Source organism: Piliocolobus tephrosceles, chromosome 2, assembly GCF_002776525.5.
Source record: "Piliocolobus tephrosceles isolate RC106 chromosome 2, ASM277652v3, whole genome shotgun sequence".
Classification (NCBI taxonomy): Eukaryota; Metazoa; Chordata; class Mammalia; order Primates; family Cercopithecidae; genus Piliocolobus; species Piliocolobus tephrosceles.
In genome coordinates, this window is record NC_045435.1 from 84,325,308 (window position 1) to 84,339,264 (window position 13,957).

At 53.2% G+C, this 13,957-nt stretch overlaps 2 protein-coding genes across 7 annotated transcripts in view; one reads left to right on the top strand and one right to left on the bottom strand.

The window, feature by feature from the left end:
• The window catches only part of WDR82 (WD repeat domain 82), a 34,367-nt gene extending 31,125 nt beyond the window's left edge, over window positions 1-3,242 (top strand). The window contains exon 10 of one of the 2 annotated variants that reach the window (XM_023195516.3): window positions 158-3,242. In XM_023195516.3, coding sequence (XP_023051284.1) covers window positions 158-187 — 30 coding nt within the window. In that variant the 3' untranslated portion in view covers window positions 188-3,242. The remainder of the gene's footprint in view (window positions 1-157) is intronic. The other variant, XM_023195517.3, reaches the window with a different exon arrangement.
• A 4,151-nt stretch (window positions 3,243-7,393) lies between these two features.
• Window positions 7,394-12,263, bottom strand: PPM1M (protein phosphatase, Mg2+/Mn2+ dependent 1M). 5 transcript variants are annotated; one of them, XM_023195522.2, is made up of 10 exons: window positions 11,933-12,263; window positions 11,163-11,280; window positions 10,746-11,000; window positions 10,179-10,291; window positions 9,730-9,814; window positions 9,514-9,632; window positions 9,263-9,326; window positions 8,902-9,009; window positions 8,642-8,694; window positions 7,394-8,298 (listed from the first exon to the last, which is right to left on the bottom strand). In XM_023195522.2, the coding sequence occupies exons 1-10, from the start codon at window positions 12,154-12,156 to the stop codon at window positions 8,154-8,156; spliced, it is 1,284 nt and encodes a 427-aa protein (XP_023051290.1). In that variant the 5' UTR covers window positions 12,157-12,263; the 3' UTR covers window positions 7,394-8,153. The 5 variants fall into 5 exon arrangements, with proteins under 5 accessions (XP_023051290.1, XP_023051289.1, XP_023051292.1 ...); XM_023195521.2 differs by having other exon boundaries at window positions 8,642-8,790; XM_023195524.3 differs by having other exon boundaries at window positions 8,642-8,790; window positions 11,163-11,320; window positions 11,933-12,087.
• Between the last annotated feature and the right edge of the window lie 1,694 nt (window positions 12,264-13,957).

Below are 13,957 nucleotides of genomic sequence, written 5' to 3' on the forward strand. Positions count from 1 at the left end.
TTCTGTCTCCTTAGAGCATCAGGGTTGGTTGGTCAGGAGGGAGGACCACCAGAGCCATTGGGGTTGGGCACATTTTTGCTGTGGGGTGGGATGTGAATAACCCTCAGCAGTGAGGAGATGCTTGGTTTTTTAAAGTTGATTTATGTTCTCCTTCTAGGCCTTTTGGTTGCCCACCATTGATGACTGACCCTGATGCTGCTCGGCTATTTCTGTACAGTGAGGGTGGCCAGCAGGAATATACTCAGGGGACTGAGATAATAGTGGGATTGGATCATTTGACTGGGCTGGAGAACATACTTTTACATGGCCTTCCCATGGAGGTGCTATACATCTGCTCAAAAGAAAATAATTACTTTGATAAGCGTCTTCCAAAGGACTCTTGGTGCAACAGACTCAATTGGAACTCAGCTTTTCTAGCGATCACTGTACCAAGCTCTGCTAGAGAGCGACCGGACTCAGGATTTGGTATAGTGGGGCTCTCAGGCATCTTCAATTTGAATGTACGTTCTGCTGAGGAGCCAGTGAAGTCATCAGTTCCGCACATCCCTTCTCCTACCCCCCAACTGCATGGGAAGTCACAGTCCTGGTTTTGAAATGCTCGGGCAGCTCAGCCGCTTGCCTTCACCCTGCATGTCTTGTTACTGGGTCTCCCTATGTACTTGTGGCATTATCCACAACCATCATGTTTCTTAGGTGCCAAACATTTACAGAAACATTTTCATATATCTTGGGGTCAGAGAGAGGGACAGATACAGAAGGAAGCCATGCAGTTAGTTTCTGCAGTTAGTCGTGTGAGGCTAGGTGGTCGGGCAGGCCTCAGGCTGTCGATGTTGGGTGGGAAAAGACCCAGGGGCCGGAAAGGGGAGGGTAGCGGGAGGGTAGCAGGTGAGTTCCTAGAGCTGGAAGGTTTAGCAGCAGCCTGGTGCAGTGCCCTGTCATCAAGACAAACCCACAGTCCTCCTGGTGCTTACCAAGCTCGGTTTGTACAAAAGCAAGGTGGGAGTCTATTTTTGTACATGAGATACATCACGCTTTCCTGTGGGCCAGGATTGTGAAGTGAGTCTGAGTTGTTTACACTGAAGCCTTCCCTGCCCACCACAAATTGTGTACATAGTCTTCAGATGATACCACCCCTTTCCCCGGCTCCCAACTAAGAGCTGGTTCTAGGCCTGTGTTATATGTCATATTTAGCCTTTTTATATATGACCTTTGATTTCTGTTGTTTGTATTTTAGCACAGTGTATGCACCTTCATTTAAATACATCTGTGTGCATACAGATATGCATATATGTGTGTGCGTATGCATATATCTCTCATCTGTAGTTTCTGAGAGTTCTGCTGAAGCAGATGGAGTCCTGTAGCCCAGGAGACACATTGCATCCCTGCTAATAGTGTTTGCCACAAGTATTAGTGAATCTTCCTTATTAATGTTTTCATTTTGGAAGACTGAAGCAAAGCTTATAGTTTTTGCTGTTTCCATGGCAGCTAAGTGAGGGTCTTGGGATGACTCACTGTGTTCCTTAAGCTGCACTTTGGGGCCATCTCTGCAGTATTAGCCCCCTTTTTGCTTGGTGGTACTCTTGTCTGTTCCTGTGTGTGTGTGATAGTCACTCTTGCATGGCTTCCATGTCTGTCTGGTTTGTGGCATTTGGGGATGAGGTGCTGGAGCCAGAGCATTTTCAGTTTGAGGCCTCGTTGCCAATGATAGATCACTCCCGTTGACCTGGTATGTCTGCTTGCTTGCTGCTTTTCCTTGCTTTCTCTTGGAAGAGGAAGGGACTCTGGTCAGGCCCAGGCTGAGTGAGATGAGCTGCAGCTGGCTCATGGCCTTCTTAGAGCAGAGAGAGTGGTCTGTCATTTTACTAAGTTCCTAAACAAACATACAGGCAACACTCCTTGCAGATCCAGAAACTGAGGCACAGTAGGGTTATGACTTGCTTAAGAATACGTAGCTGCTAGGGAGTAAATCAGGGCATCACAACTTCTGTTTAGCGGGCAGGAATAGGCTGTGAATTGCTAGCACTGTTTTTTTTAAGCAACTACTTTTTGACTTGTTCCTCCAACGGAAAGTGCAAGAGGCGTACGTACACCTTTCCCAAATGTAGACTAGAATCTGCAGGATGCCACCCACTGTATAGCTCTGTTTTCCCAGAGAGGAAGAACTTTTAGAAACCAAATGATCTTGTTATTGCCCACCTCTGGCTTTTCAGGGTAGAAAATTCATGATGGGAATGATTGTTACGAGAATGGTTGGAACCGTGGGTTAACAGGAAAGGCTACGTAACTTCACATATCTGCAGCCAGAGCAGCCACCAAGCATGACTTACTCAGCAGCAGGAAAATGATTGTATTTGAATTCCTGTGTGTCCAAAACTGAGGCACCATGTTCTTTGAAAACATGCCACCTCAAGGCCGAGCACAGTGGCTCACGCCTGTAATCCCAGCACTTTGGGAGGCCAAGGCGGGAGGATCACCGGAGGTCGGGAGTTCGAGACCAGCCTGACCAACATGGAGAAACCCCATCTCTACTAAAAACACAAAATTAGCCGGGTGTGGTGGCACATGCCTGTAATGACAGCTACCCGGGAGGCTGAGGCAGGAGAATCGCTTGAACCCGGGAGGTGGAGGTTGCAGTGAGTTGAGATCGTGTCATTGCACTCCGGCCTGGGCAACAAGAGCAAAACGCTGTCTCAAAAACAAACAAAACATGCCACCTCATGGCTTGTATTGTTGGGCCCTGTGGTTGCAAAGCTGCCTCCTGAGTTAAGGAGGAAAGGGAAAAGATACAGCTGGAAGTGAGTGGAAGAGATGCTGAGGGCTGGGGCTGCACAGATGCTCTCAGCAGAGCTAGAGGTGCTCAAGCCCTACTGGGGATGGGTGGGGAGTGGGGCAGTGGCATTTGCTACCTGAGGAATCAGGGCCAAAGCCACTGATGTTTATTTGACAGCAACACTGCACTGGGTACTTAAAGAAATACTTAAAGAAATTATTTCCCGTTGCAATTATAATTACTGCTTATTAAGGAAATTTTGGGAATTTTAGAAAGAATCAAGTTTGCCACCCAAATGCTACCACTGTTAATCTTTTGGTGTTAAATGTTCCCCCTAGACATTTCTGTGCATAGATTTTTGGTGTGTTTACATAGTCATTTTTCTACTGTATATACAATTTTATGTCCCTTTTGTACTTAACATAAAAACATTTTTTCTATGTTACAGTCTTAAACAGAATTTTATGGCTGCTTTCTCTTCGATTTGAGTTTCTGTAGCATTGTTTTCCTGGTCCCAGAGCTGGAGGGAGGCTTGGGTTTTCTCGTGTTAGTTCCCCTGGCTCACACTGCAGCTTGCTGTAATGCTGTGTGGATGGATTGCTGGGCTCTCTGGGACTGCCTCTGACTGCCCCTTGGTAACTTAAGATTTATGGGCTGGTGGGAGGAACCCCTAGAACCAACCTTCAACCCCAGGCTGTAATAGCCATAGAGCCAGAAATGACTGACTGGGAAAGACAAGCCTGAGCCAGCCTGAGTCTTTGGAGACTGTCTGGCACTTATCTCAGGCTGCCTTGCATCCCCTACTGTTTACCTCAACCCTTTACCAGATTGACAACCTCTAGTTGGAATATGTTTTGTCCTGCTAGGCCCTGGCTTCAGGAGGGCAAGGATATTGGAGTCTCTCTGAGGCCCCGGCACGCAGTCTGGCAGAAGGCAATTGCTTTGGTAACCCATCAGGCTGCTGCTCTAGCTCGGCATCCTCAGAGCTGTAGAACCTGCTTCCTGCTCTTGCTTCACCCTTTCTGGACCAGCGAAGAAAACCTCGGGCCTGCTACATTTTCACATTGCTCATGGGACTCTGTGGCAGTGGCGGAGGGAACATCCTAACTTGTGTGTGACAGGCCATGCATAGGCTTCTCTGACACAGACTGTACAAAGGAAGAGACCCACTCCTGGCCTGATGGGAGGACTGCTGCCATGTTCAGCTCTGCTGGGAGACATGAACAAGTAGGTGAGCATGGCTGCCTTTACAGCATCGACTCCAGTCTCTGGCCTGCTTGCAACTGAAAGACCCACTTCACCCACTCCCCAGGCTTCAGCCTTGTGATGTGAGGAACAACAGCAGGCCGGGTGGCAAGCTAGGCAAGCAGGCTGTGGGGACGAGCTGGCTCAGCAGTTGATGTGGGTAACAGAAGCAGGCACAGGATGCTGCCCACACTTTTTTCTTTTCTTTTTTTTTTTTTTTTTGCCCAGGCGGAGTGGTGAGGTAGTGGGGGCTGTGGTGAGGAAAGAGGAAGTGACACTCCTACAGGCTGGTAGGACAGCACTCAAGCTGCCTGGTTAGGGGAGTCCTGGTGAGACTACCATAGGGCCCAGCTGTGGACAGGTTCAGCCCTGAAGTCCTGCACTGTGGAATACAGCAGCGGGAAATGTCTGATGCAGTTTTTTGAGTCTTCTCTGGAGAACGTGTAGGAAATGAAATCTACAGAGTTAATGGGTAGGAAACGGGGTCTGGGGCCAGGTGCAGTGGCTCATGCCTGTAATTCCAGCACTTTGGGAGACCAAGATGGGGGGATCACTTGAGGTCAGGAGTTTGAGACCAGCCTGGCCAAGATGATGAAACCCCATCTCTACTAAAAATACTAGGTGTGGTGGTGTGTGCGTGTAATCCCAGCTATTCAGGAGGCTGAGGCAGGAGAACCATTTGAACCCAGGAGGCTAGAGGTTGCAGTGAACCGAGATTGCACCATTGCACTCCAGCCTGGCTGACAGGAGTGAAACTCTGTCTCCAAAAAAAAAGCCGGCGGGGGGCTGGTGGGTTCTGAGAGCCTCTCAGTTGAGTTAATTATACAGGTTTTACCATTGGCTCTGCGACCTGTTGGATATTCTTTTTGGCTGCAATTTTGGGCTGTCAGTTGCCTGGTAAGATAATTCACATAAATTATAAAGTAGAAGTAAATCAGGGAAGGGTCAAGTAAAGCTGAGGTCATGAAGGTGGTTGCCTTGTAATTCAACAGATACTTCATGAGCACTTGAGCTTTGGTACGTTCTAGTTGACAGCATAGTTGTTTTTGAGACAGAGTTTCACTCGTTGCCCAGGCTGGAGTACAATGGTGCGATCTTGGCTCACCGCAACCTCCGCCTCCCGGGTTCAAGCGATTCTCCTGCCTCAGCCTCCTGAGTAGTTGGGATTACAGACATGCGCCACCACACCTGGCGAATTTTGTATTTTTAGTAGAGACAGGGTTTCAACATGTTGGTCAGGCTGATCTCAAACTCCCGACCTCAGGTGATCTGCCTGCGTCAGCCTCCCAAAGTGCTGGGATGACAGGCGTGAGCCAGCATGCCTGGCCCCATTTGTGTGTGTGTGTGTGTGTGTGTGTGTGTGTGTGTGTGTGTGTGTGTGTGTGTGTGTTTTAAGATAGCCTCACTGTGTTGCCCAGGCTGGAGTGGAGTGGCACAATTTCCGCTCACTACAGCTTCCACCTCCTGGGTTGAGGTGATCTTCCCACCTCAGCCTCCCGAGTAGCTAGGACCACAGGCATATATCACAATGCCCAGCTAATTTTTTGTATTTTTTATAGAGATGGGGTTTCACCATGTTGTTCAAGATGATCTCAGACTCCTGAGCTCAAGTGATCTGCCTGCCTCAGCCTCCCAAAGTCCTGGGATTACAGGCATGAGCCACTGTGCCTGGCCAAGCCGACAGCACACTCTTTTTTGGATTAGATGAACTAAGCTGCTTATTAAACAGCAAGCCCTAAGGCCCTGACTTTATCCAGCTAATTCTAGCTTTATAGACATTTGCATTCAAAAGTAAGTGAAAAAGTTACAGTGTACATCTGTAATTCCAGCTACGGGCTGGGAGGACTGCTTGAACCCAGCAGTTTGCGACTAGCCTGGGCAAAATAGACCCTGTCTCATTACTTTTTATTTTTATTTTTTTGAGAGAGTCTCGCCGTGTCGCCCAGGCTGGAGTGCAGTGGCACAATCTCAGCTCACTGCAACCTCCACCTCCCGGGTTCAAACGATTCTTCTGCCTCAGCCTTCTGAGCAGCTGGGACTACAGGCGCACATGACCACGTCCAGCTAATTTTTGGATTTTCAGTAGAGACAGGGTTTCACCGTATCGGCCAGGCTGGTCTCAAACTGACCTCGTGATTGGCCTGCTTCGGCCTCCCAAAGTGCTGGGATTACAGGTTTGAGTCACCATGCCTGGCCTTTTTTTTTTTTTTTTTTTAAGTGAAAAGACCACCCTTCCAATATCTCAAACCCAGAGCCTACAAGTAAGTACATGGTGGCGCATGCCTGTAATCCTAGAGAAGCTGAGGTGGGATTATCACTTACATCCAGTTTGAGCCAGTCTGGGCAACAGACCCTGTCTCTACAAAAAAATAAAAAGTTAGCGGGGTGTGGTGGTGCATACCTGTGGTCCCAGCTACTCGGAATGCTGAGGTGGGAGGATCACTTGAGCCCAGGAGGTCAAAACTGCAGTGATCACACCACTGCACTCCAGCCTGGGTGACGGAGTGAGACCCTGTCTCCTCCCTTGCCCCACCAAAAAAAACCTAGTGTGGTGGCTCATACCTGTAACCCCAGCACTTTGGGAGGCTGAGGCAGGTGGATCATTTGGAGTCAGGCGTTCAAGACCAGCCTGGCCAACATGGTGAAACCCCGTCTCTACTAAAAATACAAAAATTAGCTGGGTGTGATGGCACATGCCTGCAGTCCCAGCTACTTGAGAAGCTGAGGCAGGAGAATGACTTGAACCCGGGAGGTGGAGGTTGGAGGTTGCATTGAGCCCAGACGTGCCCACTGCACTCCACCCTGGGTGACATAGCGAGACTCCATCTCAAAAGGAAAAAAAAGTGATGGTAGAGACTTCTGTTTCCTGGCCAAAAATTTTCTCACTGGGGCTCACCCAGGCTGAGAACTAGGGAAACTGCAAAGAAAACATAGTCCTGATTATGTGCGGGCTTACAAGGTGGAGCTAAAACTAATCCACTGAATCCACTGGAAGGTAACAAGAAATAGCAATAGGTATCCTTTTTTTTTTTTTTTTTTTTTTTCCTTTTTTGAGACGGAGTCTTGCTCTGTCACCCAGGCTGGAGTGCAGTGGCGCGATCTCCGCTCGCTGCAAGCTCCACCTCCTCCCGGGTTCACGCCATTCTCCTGCCTCAGCCTCTGGAGTACCACGGACTATAGGCGGCCACCACCACGCCTGGCTAATTTTTTGTATTTTTAGTAGATACAGGGTTTCACCGTGTTAGCCAGGATGGCCTTGATCTCCTGACCTTGAAGTCTGCCTCCCAAAGTGCTGGGATTACAGGCGTGAGCCACCATACCCGGCCAACAATAGGTATCCTTAATCCAAGCTGTACAGCAATTCACGATTCACAAGTCTCTTCTGTAGAAAACATTTAATAATAGGGAGGTGACGGAACAACAAAGCAAAGGCAGTGTTGGGGCATCAGACCAGGGCAGGGCTGGAACTAGGGAGAAGCAACCAGTTAGGAGGCAGGCTACTACTCACCCAGCCAACTCCAAGAGTTCCTCTAGTCCCTTGTGCTTTACCCCAGACTTTAGCCCCAGAGCCTATTCCTCATCTCCAGCAAAGAACAGCAGGGCAGGACCTGAGTTGGTCTCTTTTCAGGGGCTGTCTTGAAGATGGCTGTTTTGGCAGACATGAGGCTGCCCAAAGGTTTCTAAAAGCCACCCTGCGTGGCCTTTGGGGGTTGTTGAATGCATGCCCTGACATCCATGAATTGGAGACCTGGATCTAAACATGGGTTAGCTGCCCATCCTGGCATCTTTGGCTAATACCCTTAGCCTGGGTGCCCCTATCTGAGAATGATACTTTGGGCTGTTGAAGATCCTGTCTGAGGAGCCTCACATGGGTTTCCTAGTTAACTTGTGAAGTCACTCTGCCAGAGGTTATCACCGCAAAAGGCAGGACCTGGAGGGCTAGGCTCTCCATACCCTTCCAGCTCTGACTGCCTGGCATAAATGTTCCTCTTGAGATGGATGTGTGTTGAGGTGCATAGTGAGAGCACTGGGCTGTGGCTAGGGAAAGGGCAGGCAGGATTTGCTCTTGGTCACACTGGAGGGATGCCCAGACCACACCCCGGCACTGGAGCAGTTCTGGGATACGGTGTCTGAATCCTCAGTGGCCACTGCTCTCTTGGCCCTGACTGTGCAAGGGAATCACGAACACAGAGACGTCATCGTAGGACACCTGCCCTTCCTCTGTGGGACTGTCTTCCTTTCCCTGTGTGCTGTGTATCAGCATCTGGGCCAGCTTCAAGAACCTGTGAAGACCATCCTGCAGATAGACTTTGGGGCAGAGCAAAGGGGCAAGGCCAGCCCTCAGGAGAACTCACTGCACAAGGCTGGACATGGGGACCCAAGCAATGCAGTCTGACTGGGGACCAAGCAAGCAGCAAGCCTGGAAGGGCCATGGGCTGAACCACAAGAGGCTACATCCAGGGATTTTTGGAACCCTAGTCTCCCCTCCTCCTCCAAGAAGCTTGAGACAGCCCTGATCCTGGCCAGCTGCCAGCTCATTGTCATTGCTGTCTTCTCAGCCATAACTACTTGGGCTTGCTGCTGGCACCAACCCAGGCCCAGGCAGGTCCCCAGCAGCTACAGTACCTGTGTGGGTCCTCTTGGTTCCCAGGGAGGAAGCTCCGCACCAGCCATGCCACCTGCTCATTGGACAGGACATCCCAGAGTCCATCAGTCGCCATGACAACCACATCATCCTCCTGTAGCTCCAGCTGGCCCACATCCAGCACAGTCACCTACAAGTTAAGCCTGAGGATCTTGCACACTCCCTTCCTGACTCCCAACAGCTTCACTGTCTGCCTTTCTGGGCAAATGGAAGCTGGGTTGGACAGCGTTGCCCCCCTTACCTGTGGGACAGAGAGCAAGAAAGGCTTGAGCTGGATGTTTGTGTCTAGGACTCTGAGCTGATGGTCTCCCAGGCCCCGGGAGACAGCCAGTGTTCCTAGTAACCGAGCCTGAGGGAAAGTGAGGTGTGAGGCGATGGCAAATGGCTCCAGCAAATGCACAAGTACCAGGCCCTAGCACTGCAGAGCACACAGAGATGGACTGTGGCCCTTGGAAGCCTTAGACTGAGAGAAAATTCCTGGTCTCAGAGCAAATCCCAGGCCACCAGCCACAGCTACCAGCAAGAGGCAAAGAAAGGAGCTCCCACCTCTGCAGAGGACAATGAAGAGGGATTCTTGGGGTTGGGGGGTGCCAGGCACTGACCTGCCTACCCTGTCCGTGGATCAGTGGGTACTTGAGATCCGATTTCTCCACACGTTTGTAGCTCCTACCAGAAGCAGAGCCAGCATCAATGCAAGCCCTGTGCCCCATCTCATCTTTCCCCAACTCAGGGCCCAGCTATCACACCCTCACAGTGCCTACCCTGCCAAGGTAGAGGGGGGCTGCCCCAGGCCATACAGCTGGGCCTGGATCCCAGGGGTCTCCCTTCCCACCTGTCCACCATCCCCACTCACCAACCACTCATGTGGTGATCCCTGAACAAAACCTTCTGTCCCAAGTCATCCCCCTTCAGCCGCCGAGGGAACTCCAGTCGGGTGAACTCGCCAGCCAGAAGCTCAGGGTAGACAAAGGCCTGGGGTGGGGAGGCTGCACTCAGGTCATACTCACTCTTGTGGCCCTGGACCCAGGAGTTGGGGCTTCACAGCCTCCATGCTGCCAAGGGCACCTACCAGCTGCTGGATCCGCTGCCGCTCAGTCTCTGGGGTGAACTCGAAGCTCAGTGGCCGTATCTCATCTCTTCGCACCAAGATGGCCCTGGATTGAGGAGAGAAGGGAGAGGTCTAGGAGGGGGGCTCCACCCTCACCCATGGCCACCCTCCTACCAGTCCTTCTTCCAACCACCAGGACCCAGCTCTGCCCATGATGATTCCTTAAAGCCCTCCATGACTACCTAAGACCTGCAAGGGTGAAGGCTTAGCCCTTTAGCGGGGCCCCTGAGGTCCCCGCCCTCCCCAGCAGCTACTATCCACCCTCACACTCAACACATACCAAATACACACACAGTTCAGCCAGTCAATCCTTCCTACTATCCCTCCACTTCCAGCCACCTTTGCTTGTCCCCATTGCTGCTTGTGCTCTCCCCATCCCACCCTTGCCCACCCTCCAAGGGGTGACTCACCTGCTATCCCCAGCATTGGCCACATACAGCTTTCCCTGCAAGGACACAGCCACCAGGGCTGTGCAGCCGCCCACCTGGCCTGAGGCCTCCAGCTCCCGCCCGATCACCTCGTCCTGGGGCAAACCGAGGCCACCTTAGCTGCTGCCTGTTCTGCCACCATACTACTTTGTCTCTCGATCCCCACCCTACCCGACAGTTCACTTCCACTAGCAGGCCTGACAGTCCCAGCCCAAAGTCCAGCCATGCCTCCAAGATCCCTGCAGTCAGGAGATTTAGACAAGGGAAGTGCTACTCAAAATAGGAAGAGAAACCAGCCCCTGCACCAAGAACCAAAAGGGTATTCAATTAGATGACGCAGGTAAAAGCACTTAGCACACACTAGGCACTGGATAAAATGAATGGGGTTATGCTGATAGTAATGGCTGTTAGTAACAACCCAACCAACCCAATCTCCTCCTCCCAATTCAAGGATCTGGTGTGATGACCATGGGTATACAGAGATGCCATTTCCCGAGATCCCTAGGGCAAAATCTCCACTTCTTTCCCAGCCAAAAGCCACACACTCACACATTCCTGAAAGGCACTCTCCAATGCCCCGATCACCAAGTCTTCTGCCCTGATGCCCTTTTCCTCCACAAACTGAGGGTCACTGGAGCAGATGCAGCGGCCATTAAGGTGCATGGGGGGCTGAGTGGCCACCAAGCCCTCTACCACGGCCTCCAGCTGCTGGCGCAAGCAGGAGTGCAGGGTGTTGGCAGCCAAGATGGCTGCTGCAGGACCGCCGTGCCCATCGAACAGTGCCCAGTAATGGCCTGTCAGGAACTGCACAGGAAGGGCTCAGTGTTAGCCTCTGCCTGACTTCCCCAGTTGTCCCCTGACCCAACCTGAACTAGAACATGGGGCAGCAGGGTAAGAACCTCAGCCTGCAGGTCGTGGCCCCAGCCTGTAGGAGGGATTCCAGTCAAGAACTCAGGCTGCACTCACCTCCTCTGGGCACAGGGGCAGCCACTCTTCTTCAGCCCCAAATTCACATCTCCGGATGCACAGCTTCCCACAGGCGGCTTGATCCTCATTGAATTCAGATTTCTCTGCATTGATAATCCTGAGGCCAGGAAATGGTAAGCGACCCTCCAGGGACACACCTATGTCCCCATGGGCACCGGGACCCAAGTGAGCACAGGGAGAGAACCCCTCCCTCTGGGGCAACAGCTCCCCAGTGCTGTCCCTAACACACACTTAAGACAACCACGATGTAAGTTTCCTAACTTCAGTGGCCTCATGGTTAGGGTAAAAGTCAGGGCCCAGCTCCTCTGGAGCCTACCTGGTGACCCTGGGCTAGAAGGTAAGGGTATGTTGCCATTCCTGTCCCCTGCCCTGTCGCAGCCCAAAGCCCCATCCCATACAGCGCAGGTCATACCCAGGGTGAGATGGTGGGGGTAGGGGGCGAGGGGAAATCTCCAAAGTCCCGAATGCTGGAACTCTACCGAGTCTCTGGGCCTCATCTTGGAAGCCCCTAGGCTGCAGGTCCTTCCCGACCTCCTGTCTTCTCTGAAGGGGAGGTCGGAATCTCAAGGAAAACGCAGGGTCGGGATGATGGGGATGTTGTCAGGATTCCGAGGTGAGGGCAAGAAGGGGCTGCCCACAGGTGGGTGGGGGCTGTCACTCACTCAGCTCCTCCCGCTTTCTAGGCCGGCGCAGGACCCGAGGCGGGCTCCGGCCCGGGCCCGAGCCGGGGGTCGGGGAGGGGCACTCACTCGGCGTAGCCTGCATTCCAGGGCAGCGTGCGTCCTCGCGCGGGACTGCGCACCGGCCGGGAGTCTGGGCGGCGCGAGGCGTCGGCCGCCCCGGGGCTGGAACTGGAGCCGCGCAGGAAGCGGGGCCGTCGGTAGGGCAGGGGACTGGCACGCGGCCCGGGCGGCCGCGGCGCGGGGAGCGGCTCCCCAGGCAGGAAGCGGCGCCGGAACCAGCCGGCTGACATGGCGCGGCGGCAGGCGGCTGCCCGCGTAGCGCTGGGCGCTAGGGCTGGACAGCCCGCGGGAGGAGGAAGTGGGTCGGGGGCGGGGCCGGGGGGGGGGGGGGGCGCGGGGGGGGGGGGGGGCCGGGGGCGCGCGGAGGGGAGGCGACGCCCTCCAGTCCCGACTTCCGCCCGGGAGCGCGTTCGCGGCTGGCTGGCTGACTCCAGGGGTCAACCCTCGCGACCGCCCGAAGAAGCCCACGCCGGCATCAGCCCCATTTGACAAGCAGGAAAACCGAGGCCCAGAGAAGCGAAATGGCCTGCCCAGCGTCTCACAGTAGCCAGGGAGGACAGTTCACCCACGCTTGTGGGGCACTGGTGGTTGAGAGGAAAAGCCCCCCACACTCGGCGGGGCCAGCGTCGCGCAAAGCCTCGGATCTCCTCCTGCTGGGTGGGGACGTGACGCAAGGGGAAGTGGGGACAGGATGAGCTGGGAGGTGTCAGACCCGCACAATGAGTAAGTGTCTCCGAGCACAGGTTCCTTCAGGCGGCCTCGAATCCTCTCCACCCCCGCCTGCCACCCTCCACCCCAGACGGGCTTAGTGGTCACCTTGGCTTTACCCGTCCTGAGAGGCTGCTGCCACCCTCGAGGACAGTCTTCCAAATGGCTGTCCCTGCATTCAACATGTCCTCGCAGAATAGACAGCAGGATCCTTACTGGACTGTGAGTGAGTGACGGACAAGAGAAATCTGTGTGAGTGTAAAGGGCAATCCGTGGTCCCCCAAAGGCTCCTGCTGGTCCGAGTTCAGACCTGGGACGGAGGGAAGTGAAAGGAATCATCTTGCGGTCTTTCAGCCACTGGCTAGCTGTCACCAGGGGGTCAGCAGCAGTGTCTTGTTCACATCTTCGAGTTAACAAAGCACTTTGTCACGCTTTTTTTTTTTTTTTTTTTTTTGAGGCGGAGTCTCGCTCTGTCGCCCAGGCTGGAGTGCAGTGGCCAGATCTCAGCTCACTGCAAGCTCCGCCTCCCGGGTTCACGCCATTCTCCTGCCTCAGCCTCCCGAGTAGCTGGGACTACAGGCGCCCGCCACCTCGCCTGGCTAGCTTTTTGTATTTTTTAGTAGAGACGGGGGTTTCACCGGGTTAGCCAGGATGGTCTCCATCTCCCAAAGTGATGGGATTACAGGCTTGAGCCACCGCGCCCCGCCTTTGTCACCCATTTGTCACTCAAATCCAACTCCCTGTGCAAAAGTGTAACTTTGGCCGGACGCAGTGGCTCACGCCTGTAATCCCAACGCTCTGGGAGGCCGAGACGGGCAGATCATTTGAGGTCAGGAGTTCGAGACCAGCCTGGCCAACACGGTGAAACCCTGTCTCTACTAAAAATGCAAAGATTAGTTGGGTGTGGTGGTGTGCGCCTGTAATCCCAGCTACTCAGAAGGCTGGGGCACAAGAATCGCTTGAACCCGGGAGGCAGAAGTTGCAGTGAGCCAAGATGGGTCACTGCACTCCAGCCAGGGCGATAGAGTGAGACTCAGTCTCAAAAAAAAAAAAAAAGAAAAGAAAAAAAAGTGTTACTTTATATGGCCGATTCTGAGGCCCATGGAGGGGAAGTCTTGGACACCCAGGGCTGTGCTATTTCCATTACGACAATGCAGCTGACTCAATCCTCACCCCCAAGGCACTTCTCTTCCCCTTTCCTCCTCCAGGAAGCCAGGGCTTGCTAATTGAAAGTGGCTAAGGCTCCACAGCCCAGTGCCCCCATATGAGCTATATGAGGAGTCTACCTTCACCTCCACTCCCTAGCCCAGGCAGACGCTCAGT